Source organism: Loxodonta africana, chromosome 15, assembly GCF_030014295.1.
Source record: "Loxodonta africana isolate mLoxAfr1 chromosome 15, mLoxAfr1.hap2, whole genome shotgun sequence".
In the NCBI taxonomy this organism is placed as follows: Eukaryota; Metazoa; Chordata; class Mammalia; order Proboscidea; family Elephantidae; genus Loxodonta; species Loxodonta africana.
The window spans coordinates 40,706,438-40,718,653 of record NC_087356.1 but is presented as its reverse complement, the minus strand read 5'-3'; the positions used below and the strand labels follow the sequence as shown (position 1 = coordinate 40,718,653).

At 42.5% G+C, this 12,216-nt stretch overlaps 1 protein-coding gene across 1 annotated transcript in view; it reads right to left on the bottom strand.

The window, feature by feature from the left end:
- Positions 1-12,216, bottom strand: part of DNAH6 (dynein axonemal heavy chain 6) — a 302,643-nt gene that overhangs the window by 159,961 nt on the left and 130,466 nt on the right. Inside the window, exons 30-32 of the mRNA XM_064268785.1 lie at positions 7,193-7,330; positions 3,681-3,848; positions 234-382 (exon numbers count right to left, since the gene is read on the bottom strand). Coding sequence (XP_064124855.1) covers positions 234-382; positions 3,681-3,848; positions 7,193-7,330 — 455 coding nt within the window. The remainder of the gene's footprint in view (positions 1-233; positions 383-3,680; positions 3,849-7,192; positions 7,331-12,216) is intronic.

The window sequence follows — 12,216 nt, the reverse complement described above, 5'->3', positions numbered from 1 at the left end:
CAGGGTCAGCCTGAGGGTTGCACAGTGGAAAACTCTGGCGGGGTGCGGAGAGACACCTCAGTTCACTGGGATGTGGGGGTATAGGGGAGAGAAGGATGACAGGAGAGGAAGCTGACGTGCATTAATCGGTTACTATCCACCAGACGTCGTTCAAAAAGTCTCCTGTGAATTTCCCATTTAGTTCACTGATTATGTGATTTGGCATTTCACTTTTTACCTCTTTGGTTTCTTACCCAGCCATGACCAGTACAGACTTCACGGCTCTCATGCCAAAGTCATAGTGATCCTGCTGAGAGAGCTGCTCGCTGCAGAGTTTATACATCTGAGTCATTTTTCTTGCCAATATTTTACTGGACTCAAATCCTTCAGAATATAGAATTACCTAGAAAAGGAAAGTATGATGCAATATTTATTATATTATATTGATAGTCTAATACATTAGCATAATACCAGCATATTCAAAATTTACTGTAGGTATTATACCTCTCCAAGTTGTTATATCATTTAATAAAAGAATGTAACTATAAAGATTGAGGGGCAAACGGTTTCCTGTGCGTTGGAAGGCGGAAGGTGGGATATTGCATGGGGACACCTGGGCACCAATTCTTTCTCTCTCTTGATGAAGATGTTATGTTGGTGACATTTGCTTCAAGAAGCATCAGGGCCAATGACTGAAAATGTTCACACTGCAGAGGTGAAATGGTGTGATCAGGCCTGACTACATAAGGCCAATGTTGTAGCAAGAATTGAGCTTCTCTAATCTAGCAGGAACGTCACACTGGGGGACAGTATCAGTGATAGCAATGTGTTCCCTTTAAGGTCCCTGGAGTCAAGGGAAGGTATGCAATGATTCGCAGTCTCTCCCCTGCCCCATAAGGTCTCTGGGTGGTGCAAGCAATTTGCACTTGACTTCTAACCTAAAAGTTAGTGGTTTGAACCCACCCAGTGATGCCACAGAAGAAAGGCCTGGTGATCTGCTTCCGTTAAGATTACAGCCGAGAAAACCCTAGGAAGCAGTTCTGCTCTGAAACACACGGGGTTACCATGAGTTGGAATTGACTTGATGGCAATGGGCTTAGTTTTTTCTTTTTTGGTCTCCTGCCCTGTGAGGCTACTTTGCTTCTGACAAGTTTCTGCATCCTTGGTTAAGTAAACTGGAGGATGCCTAGTGTCTTTGACAATGGAGGTGGGCATGGGCCTTTCCCCCAATCCAGAATCTACCAGAAACACTGCAGTTGGCCTCAGAAGCAGGACTTGAAATGATGCAGAGATTCCTTACTGGTGTCTGTTTTGTTTACTACGCTATCACTACTGATTTGCACAGCCCTGTGCACACAGTGGAAACCCTGGTGGCGCAGTGGTTAAGTGCTACGGCTGCTAACCAAAGGGTTGGCAGTTCGAATCCACCAGGCGCTCCTTGGAAACTGTATGGGGCAGTTCTACTCTGTCCTATAAGGTCACTATGAGTTGGAATCGACCCGACAGCACTGGGTTTTGGGTACACACAGTAGATGATTAAAAATATTTACTGATGACAGACCTGGTTCATCCAATCTGTAAGAACAATAGGAGTAGCCCTCAGAAGACTGGATTTTTAAATTCCTCCAATTAATTCCTGGGTAATATAGCAACAGGACACAGCATGGGATATAAACAAAGTAATGGACTGAGCTCTAAACCAGGTTTTCTTCCTACCAGTCCTGGGACAACGAGCAGGTCAGCCATTTATCTTCCTGGCCCACAGAGAGGGTCAAGAGTGATGACACCATCTACCTCACCTGTTTACCACCTGTCATGGATTGAATTATGTCCCCCCAAAAATGTGTGCATCAATTTGGCTGCGCCATGATTCCCAGTATTGTGTGGTTGTCCTTCATTCTGTGATTGTAATTTTATGTCAAAGAGGATTAGGGTGGATTGTAACACCCTTACTAAGGTCACATCCCTGATCCAATGTAAAGGGAGTTTCCCTGGGGTGTGGCCTGCACCACCTTTTATCTCTCAAGAGGCAAAAAGGAAAGGGAAGCATGCAGAGAGCGGGGACCTCATTCTACCAAGAAAGCAGTCCTGGGAGCAGAGCACGTCCTTTGGACCCGGGGTCCCTGCATGGAGAAGCTCCTAGTCTGGGGGAAGATTGATGAGAAGGCCGACAGAAAGAGAAAGCCTCCCTCTGGTGCTGGTGCCCTGAATTTGGACTTTTAGCCTACTAGATGTGAGAAAATAAATTTCTCTTTGTTAAAGCCATCCACTTGTCATATTTCTGTTATAGCAGCACTAGATGAATAAGATACCACCCACTGTGCCCAAAGAGGATTCTGGGGAACCATGAGATGCTATAAGCATTATACTAATAAAAGTTGCAATTTTTCTAATGATAGGATTTGGAATGATCTATTCTTAAGCAATTGTTTGCTTCGCTTCGTATAGAAGAATATTTAGCATTAGTTGTTACCACAGGAAGATTACTTCAGATTATCAAATATATTTGCACACAGGCAAAAAACTAACTCTGGCTATTGTTTATAAACAAATTCATCAAGGGCCTTTCCGTTTGTGCTTTCTGAGAAATTCTGTTCTTAAAGGGGTAGAGTCCCTTGTTGTGAATGCGGCACTGAGCGCGAGGAGTCTTTCTGGAGTCCTGGAAATGTCCTATGCTTTGATCTTGGTGTCAGATAGGTAAATACATGTGTAAAAATCAGCTGAGTTGTAGCCTTACGATCTGTGCACTTCACCGTATATATATGATACCTCAATAAAACCTGTCATAAAAAACACACGTAAAATTTAAACACAGTGATTCTTCACTAGTATGAAGGAACAAGAACCAGTTTAAATCATTAAGCTAATGATTCAATGATTAACCCTCGTGGCACAGTGGTTAAGAGCTCTCAGCTGCTAACCCAAAAGGTCAGCAGTTCAAATCTACCAGCCACTCCTTGGAAACCCTAAGTGTCAGTTCTACTCTGTCCTATAGGTTCACTATGAGCTGGAATCAAATCAACGGCAACAGGCGTGTTTTTGTTTTATTTTTTGACTAAGGAGCCCTGGTGGCACAGTGGTTAACCTCTCAGCTGCTAACCAAGTGGTCAATGGTTCAAACCCACCAGCTGCTCCACGGGAGATAGATGTGGCAATCTGCTCCCGTAAAGATTACAGGCTTGGAAATCCTGTGGAGCAGTTATTGACTAGATGGCATACAACAACAACATTTTTTGACTAAGGTGATATAAACTTACAAACCAATCCCTACCCTTCATCACAGCAATTAGTACTGCTTCTACACTACCCCTTGGCTCTAATAAAACATCATGGGTAAAGACAAGTGAGAATAATACAGTATTTTTAGAACTAACACAGACATTTTAATTCCTAGAGATGAACTAATAAACCCCAATAAACTGGTTAATTAAAATCATTTATTTATTCCAGTTTTAGGGGCCTATTATATTTCAGGCACCATTTTGGGCACTAGGGATACAGAAGCAAATAAAACAGCAAAAACCAAATACAGACCAAAATGTTCTCTATGATAACAATCTTAAAAAAACTTACACTTAAATATAAACAGTAATGTGAAACCATAACCAGGGTGCATTCATAAAGGAAACTTTCTACCGTGATAGAATCATACGTAAATTAAACAAGCTTTAAGTTTTGCTCCTTTGTAATGTGAAGCTCACCTCTGCAATCAAGGCATAATTTGGAACCATCATGGCAAACGGTCTGAACAAGGCTTTCAGATTATCTGGCAATTCGGTTCTGCCTGCATATCCAGGATTCATTGTGATGAAGGCTGCACAAGTCATAACCAGCTTTATTTCTCGCCCCTCAAACATGAATCTAGAGAGCTGTTTAAAGACAAGAGAAAGTACAAGTTAACACATCTCCAGACATTGGTAAATTCTTACACATATATTACTACTCGAATATAAAACTTGTGTAAAGTCCCATTCAAGTACAGAATAATCAATCCTGCTGTCTGACAATGGGGAGCATTTCTCTCCTGACTGTCCTGCCTGTTCCCAGTCTCTTCTGGGTTGTTCCATGCTCTCTGCTCCTTGCCCCTGAGTGTCCAAACTCTCTTCCTTCCTGGGCTAGTCCTGAAATCTTCCAGAGCCTCAGTATCTTTTGCTGAGCCTTCTCAATTCCACTTAGACTTAATGGCCACTAAACGTTCTGCATCCCTACTTTCTGATATTTCCCAGGAAATCCCAATCTGGTCTTATTCCTTGGGTGTTGAGGCCTCACTGTCATCATCTTTGGCACCAACCCTCACTTTTACTCAACAGCAAACATTTGTTGACCACCTGTTGCAGGCGAGGCACTGGGTAAGGCTTGGAGGTACAGAGCTGAAGGAGACTCACTGCTTAGCCCTCAAGAAGCTCCCAGGCTTGCTGTGTGGAGTGAGACCTGGAAACCGCGATCATACAGTGCAAGAGACGCTACAGTGGACGTGTGTGCAAAGCCTGTAGAGAGCAAAGGGAGAGGAGGGAAGCCTGCCTGAGGCATGAAGAAAGAAGAGAGGCAATTCAGGTAAATAAGCAGTTGCAGCCATTTCGGGCAAGGAAGTAGGAGCAAGAAACAGCACTTCATGTTCAAGGAATGACCAGCGATTCGCTCTGCCGAAGGGTAAAGTTCCAGTGGAAAGGGTGGAGGCTGGAGCCTGAGTATAGAGTCTTGTACAGTAGGCTAAAGGATTTAGATTTTGTCCCATGGATGGCGGAAAGCTAAGAATTTTGAGCACAGTGATTGGATCAAAGACGGCAGTGGAGAGGTTGGACATGCTATGGACAGAGAAACCGGTAAGGAATTATTCTTTGGGAGGTGATGATAGTCAGAATTAAGAAGGTATCAGTGGGGATGGAGCTGAAGGCATGGACTTGACAGGCAACTAGCAGATACAATTAAGGGGGTTTGGTGATATCTTAGATTCTGGGGTTGATAGTAATAGGCGAACTCAGAGATGGGCTCCTGGAGGCAACGTTAGCAGACTAAGGAGCACAGGGAAGACGAGGGTGGAGCTGGAGAGATGCATCATAGGCTGGAGGACAGAACACTGGCTGCTGCAACTGGAGACCAGTCCTGCTTCAGCTAAATGCCTGTTTGTGTTCTTCAGACCTCCAAATCTCTGTGCTTTAGTTTCTTCATCTGTTCCGGGGCATATGTCCACTCCAAATATCTTGCCTGGCTAGTGGCAATGTTGAGGCTGGGGTGTGGTTGGTTGCAGATGTTCTTCTACCTTCCTTTTACCTCACATGACTGCCCTCTAACTGGCAACATTTCAGTCCTGTCTCCATGCTCTTTGGTCCCTCCCTCCTTATTCCCCATATTTTGTTCTCAGCCAATTGCTCAGCAAGGTGATAATGATTTAGGAGCTTAGGAAGCTATATCTGGAAATCCTTGCATTTAATACAGGCCTCCCCAGAGAATGTGGGAAGCAGGACGGTGCATATCTGAAGGGGCTGGGACTTTAGGGTCCTACTGATTTAGCTTCATGTCTTGGTTCTACGGTGTACGTAGAAATATTTAACTTCTATGAACCCTTTTCACCTAAAACTGGAGAAAATGCTACCTACTTCACATTGGTTTGGTGTGAAGAGGAAATAAGTGTAAAGTACATATCATTGGAACTTGTACAATTTAGCAGCTCATCAAAGGCCAATTCCTATTTTCTTTTTATTTGTTCTACAACTTGCTTTCTTTGGCTAAAGTGATAAAAAAATATTTAACAACTCTTCAGCAGAGCACCTTCCAATGAGAATGCTCTCTATCCATAGAGCTAGAGCTGGGTCCAGAGGTCTCCTGGCTGTGCCAGGATCAACCCCCACAGCTGGGCTGTTAGGGGAGAAGGTGCGGGCATGTGCGGGGCTCAGAGCAGTGGCTATTTAAATATTACATGACTGGCGAGGCTGTGCTGGTGTGTATAGGCAGACCACCAGTTCTACCCTTTGGTGATCTTATGACCACATCTCAGAAGGTCAATGCAGAGTTGAAGGGGCCTTGGTCTCATTCTTCACTGCCACCAGCTTCTGGATACAAAACCCCTTCTCCATTGGTCACATGGGGTTAAAACAAATTTTAAAAAACTGAGTCACTTCAGCATCTTAATCTGACCCCACGTTCCTTGGATTTTCCAATCCAGAGAGCTCTAGAGAGCCAAGATCCTTTTGGATTCCCCAGGACTCCTTCCCCATTTCCACAGCACTAAGATCAGCTGCTAACTGAAAGGCTGGTGGTTCAAACACACGCAGCAGATTTGTGGGAGAAAGACCTGGAAATCTGCTCCCATAAAGTTTACAGCCTAGGGAACACTATGAGGCAGTTCTACTCCATCACATGGGATCACCATAAGTTAAAATTGAGTCAACAGCACCTAACAACAACAGCAACAACAGGTTGAGCCTGCGGGGTATGACGAAGGCAGTGAAGCCCAGAAGCAGCAGCGTTAGGGAAACCTAGTGGAGAAGTAAATGCCAAAAGCAAGAACAAGAATGGTGAGGAGGAAAACAGGAGATGAAGGACAGAGGAACAAAGTGTGAGTGTATGTGGGGTATGTGTGTGTGTGTGTATTTGTTGAAGTTGAGGAAGGGCAGAATTCCTTAAGGGCAGGGACTGAGTCTCACAGGCTCTGTATCCTCAGGTCCCAGCACAGCGTCTGACAGGCTTTTTTCCTGTATTGCCTGATGAGGAGTTAATTCACCCAATTAAGTCCTGTTGCTATAGTACTCACCCATTATACTGGAAACATGGACTAGACTGGCCAAAGTTAGCACTGTCCCTCCTACAATGCAACATTCTGTAAGTAACTTGTTGTTGGCTGCCGCCAAGTCAGCCCCTGACTCATGTGACCCCCATGTAAAATCAACAAAACGCTGCCTGGTCCTTCACCATCCCCATGATCAATTGCGGATCTGACTGTTGTGATCCATAGGGTTTTCATTGGCTGACTCCAGGAGTAGCCTTTTTTTCTAGTCTCTTTTAGTCTGGAAGCTCTGCTGAAACCTTTTTAACATCGTAGCAACATACAAGTCCCCACTGACAGATGGGTGGGGCTGCGCTTGAGGTGCACTGGCTGGGAATGGAACCTGGGTCTCCTGCATGAAGGCAAGAATTCTACCACAGAACCACCAATGCAATCCTGTAAATTAATTGCAAACGTTAAAAAAGCAACCCCCGTAGACAGTTTGCCTACCTTTGCGGCTTTGGCGTTCCTAATGGTAATGAGTTGCTGTGCGATGACCGACAAAACTTCTATGTCAATTCGATTAAATTCATCAAAGCAGCACCAGGCCCCTGACTGGGCCAAACCACTGAAGAAGCGCCCCATCATCTAAAATCACAATAATGTTGTTAACTTTGTCCTGCATATTTCAGCTTCTTCAAAACTTACATTTCAAGATGAAATCTTGAAAAAGAAAAGAGGTGGGACCTGCAAATAAGCAATAGTTTTATGTGAACAATGGGCTATGTTAGAAGTCAGCACCTTTCTACAAAAGGAAAGGTCTTTTTGCCTTAAATGATGTGAACCTCATTTTATTTTTAAATAAAATTACAACCCGGCCAGTTTTCCTTCTTTTTCATAACCTCCATTGGCCTCTGGAATACTTGGCAGGCTCTCAAAGAATCTGTCACATGGACTAGACAAACCTAAGGACTTAAAAGCATGAAAATTTTACTAATGGAAACTTTCATTGTCTTTTCAAGGCATTATAGACAGCACACAGGAGCTACTGAGCAGAAGCATAGCTGCAAAACTTAAAAACCAAACCCATTGCCATTGAGTCAATTCTGACTCATAGCAATGCTATAGGACAGAGTATAACTACCCCAAAGGGTTTCCAAGGAGTGGCTGGTGGATTTGAACTGCCAACCTTTTGGTTAGCAGCCATAGCCCTTAACCACTATACCACCAGGGTTTCCACAGCTTAGGGTAGTGGTTCTTAATTTCTTCTATAGCAGAATCCTAATGGCAGAGGAGAATGAATACTTATTTGTGGTGTTTATGGAAATGCCCACCTTTCTTCAGAGACTTGAGTTTTTAAGCATTCATACAAATATTGCATCACACTATATCTCTGTTGAAAATACAGCTAATGGTTTTCTCGTGTCAAGGTGGTTAAACTGAGCATATACTACTACCTCTCTTCCTTCCAAATCCCCTGAAATCACAGAAAGCTGGAGTTCCTGTGTGTCTCTCTCATGCTTATGCCTCTACCTGCTGATAAAAACAAATGGAAATGGACTAGCAACAGGAAGAAAGTTTGGGAAAAAATTAGGGAAAATCAGAAGTACATAGGAACAAATTGGTAGATGTAGCCGAGAAGGGCAAACTGCAACCCAAAACAACAGAAGGAAGAATTGTCTCTTATTGTGGCCTCGAAGAAACTCCAAACCCAACATCAACACAAGCAAGGGAAGCAGCTCAGGCTCCTGGAGCTACTTCAGAGATTAGACAAAGACCAGCATTTGGAACAAGCCAGGTTTGTGGGCGGCTCCTCACCTTTGTCCTTTCCTTCCCCGACCCCAGCAGGGCTCTTGAGATTGCCAGCAATGATTTCCTCCCATCAGGCTAAAACCCAAGGACTGTCCTTTAGAGAAAGGGAGATATCTGCCTGGGGGGGGGGGGGGCATTCCAGAGAAGGCAACAGATCTGGGGGACAAGGAAAGCAGAGTTTGAGATGATTCCAGACCTCCACATCAATCACTGAGATTCAAACATAAGGGAAAGACAGCTCCACCCAGGAGTGAAACCCACTGAAAGATGCCACCTTAGAAGGAAAATCCTTATTATTGGGCATGTATAGGGTTTTTCTGGAGCCATGGTGGCACAGTGGTTAAGAGCTACAGCTGCTAACCAAATTTCGGCAGTTCAAATCCACCAACCGCTCCTTGGAAACCCTATGGTGCAGTTCTGCCCTGTCTTAAGGGGTTGCTATGAATCAAAATCAACGCAGTGGCAACGAGTTTTTTTTTTTTTTTTAAATAGGGTTTTTCTGGCTTCTTTGTTGCTCCACACATTCCGTGGGGAAGTCTGCGGTCAACGTATCTTGCACTTGGCAGAGCTCACAGTAGCTCTTACGTTTAAAGGAAGAGCCTGTTGAGGAAATGAGCTCTCCACACCAATCAGCTTAGTCCTCCATCCATACTGATGAACCAAGAAGCAATGATTAATAGGCATTTAGGAAAAATCAACATCAAGAAAGAGAAGGAATGAGAACGAACTGAATGTGGATAGCTTTGGAGAAAACGGAGATAGTTTAGGGAACAGAACAGAATTTTTTAAGAGATTCAAATAAAATCCTCAGAGAGGTTTGAGAGGAAACGGCATTCTGATAATAAAACAAGATGGTATAAATACACACACACACAAACATGCACACATATAAAGAATTAGACATAAGAAGCAGTCCTTGAAAATTAATAATATTTACAAGGTTAAGAAAATTAAGTGGATACAGTGAATAATAGAATGGATAGAATTAAAAATCAAGCTGGTAAACTGGAAGACAAAGCTGAGGAACTAACTCATCTGTACTGTAGAGCAAAGATCTTTACAAACTCAGAGTACACGTACCCCTGTGGGTACACAGCCCAAGGGACACTTGTGAATGGGCAGTTGTAAAGGGCTCTTTGCTAAAGTGTATCTCCTTGAGAAGACGCCTGCAGTCTGCTGGGTCTTCTGGGTCTTCATTTCCATCTACCCTTCACAAGCGCCCCTGTCCTCCATTCCTGACTGTGCAGTTTGTGCCTGCCTAGGGGGAGAGTGAGAGTTTGAAATCCAGTGCTTGTTGGCTCTGTTCACCAAGTCATGTGCCCCATGTTCAAGGTCCTGTGGATGCTACTAGCAGGTCTGCTCTGAGCCAAAATAAAACTTACTGGGGTGCATTGTTCCAGGATGCCAAACAAGGGGGACAATTCCGAATATTGATCTTGAGCAAATGACTGCTTCCAATGACTGACTAGATAACAAATCCTTTTACGAGTCAGGTAGTTTCCCATTCTTTGCTTCCAACAAAAGTGAAGGAAAGGTCAATGCCCTCAAGCCAACGATCACCAGGAACATTCTCCCAGTCAACAAAATTGGGTTTATTACTTGTTTTAACAAGGGAGATCACACAGGAGTCTTTCAGTAAGAGTCCATTGGGAGGGCTTGTTTTAAGGTTTGGGCTTTTAGTAGTAAATTTTGAGGAACATTGAATGAAGCAGGGTTTTGCTCTGAATTAGATGCTGTCAAAAAGCAGGGTAATTCTATGACAGAAATAAAAAAATCAAACCTGTTACTATTGACTCATAGCATCTCTATAAGACAGAGTGGAACTGCCCCATAGGGATTTCAAGGAGCAGCTGGTGGATTTGAACTCTCAGCCTTTTGATTAGCAACCACTGGTTATAACCACCAGGGCTATCATAATACTATTTATCTAGGAGACTGAAGGACAGTGCGTCAAAGACATCATTGATAAAGAAGCAGTAGTACTCAAGTTAACCAGGAGAGGGGGATGTTTGGTCATTTTTGTGGTTTGGACATTGTTCTTTCTGTCTGTCCTTTGACATGGTGTGGTCTTTTGTTTTGCTCATCATGGACCTTACCTGATGTTGGTGTTCTGTGAAATTGTTCGTGTTCAACCAGAGAGAAGCTTGTAGCCTGTTTGAGTCATGTCAGCTCTCAGCTGACAGAAGTCAGGAGCTATTTTTTCTTCTTTTTTCAGAGATTTAATTAATAGTAGTTGATTCATCATTTAAAAGAATTTTTGTAATTATTTCTACCATTTTATTTTGTGTTGCTTTCTACTTGATTTGAAAAATGTTCTATTTTGGAAATTTATAAACATATACAAGAGGTGACAGAATGTACACATATCCCAGCTTAATAATTACCAATGTTCCACTGCTTTTTTTGTTTTGTTTTTTGCTCTCCAATACTTTTTTGTTGTCATTGGAATATCTTAAAGCAATCACCAAATAGCATATCATTTCACCAAAAATTCTCTAACACCTAAGAACTTAGAAAAACTCAACCAAACAACCAATATCATAACAGACATCAACAAAACAACAATAAAAAGCACTAATTCCTTAGTATCATCTAATCCTGGTGCATGTTTCAAGGTCCAAACACTGTATTTGATTAATATGTCTCTTAAGCACGTTGCCGTCGAGTCGATTCCAACTCATAGCGAACCTATAGGACAGAGTAGAACTGCCCCATATGTCTCTTAAGTCTCTTTAAATCAGTAACAGTTCCCTGCACCATCCTCCTTTTATGCAATTTATTTTTCGAAGGTCGCTACTTTTATATTTATATATATTTGTATATTTTCGTGGTTATGAGTCGGAATCGACTCGACGGCAGTGGGTTCTTTTCTACAGGTTAGCAGTAGTTAAGATCTTGGCTGCTAACCAAAAGGCTGGCAGTTCAAATCCACCAGCAGCTCTTTAGAAACCCCATGGAGCAGTTCTACTCTGCCCTGTAGGGTCTCTGTGAGTAAAAATTAGCTCCACAGCAATAAGTTTTTATAGGTTATTTTCCGTACAGAGTTTTTCACATTCCGTATTTGGCCGATTGCATTCTTGTGGTGGTGTTTGACATGTTCTTCTATTTTCTATATGTCCTGAAAACTGGTATTTAAATTTAGAGGCTTGATTAGATTAGATGAGGTTTAAATTTTTTTTAGTGGAAATACTTCATAGATTGTATATCACAACAGGTGATACATACTACTGATTACCAGCCTGACCCATCCATTATAAACATTTCATTAGTCCTTTACCTACTGTCTTAGCAATGATGATCATTGCCAGTTTCTTTGTTGTTGTTATTCATAGATTTTAAAATAAAATATTTAATATATTTATTTATGTAAATAATATATTTAAATTAAGGTAGTTTAAAATATTTAAAATCAGAATTTGATGAGTTTTGATCTACTGCAGTTGTTATTATTATTATTCTCATAGTGTCCCATCTTTGGCCAGTGGAAGCCTCTCTAAGAGAGATTCTGATTCTTTTTTATTTGACCCCAGTGCTTCCGGATCTTTTTCTTGTTATAGACGAGACAAAATGTCCCAAGCTCATCTCATGCATTTCCTGCCCTAGCCCTAGAACCAGCCCTGGTTACTTTTAGTAGAAACTTGTATTTAAGATCACAATCTGGGTACCAGAAGTGCTGCTACTAGGTTATCAATGCTTCTAGGCCTTAGCAGAGGGCAGAAGTA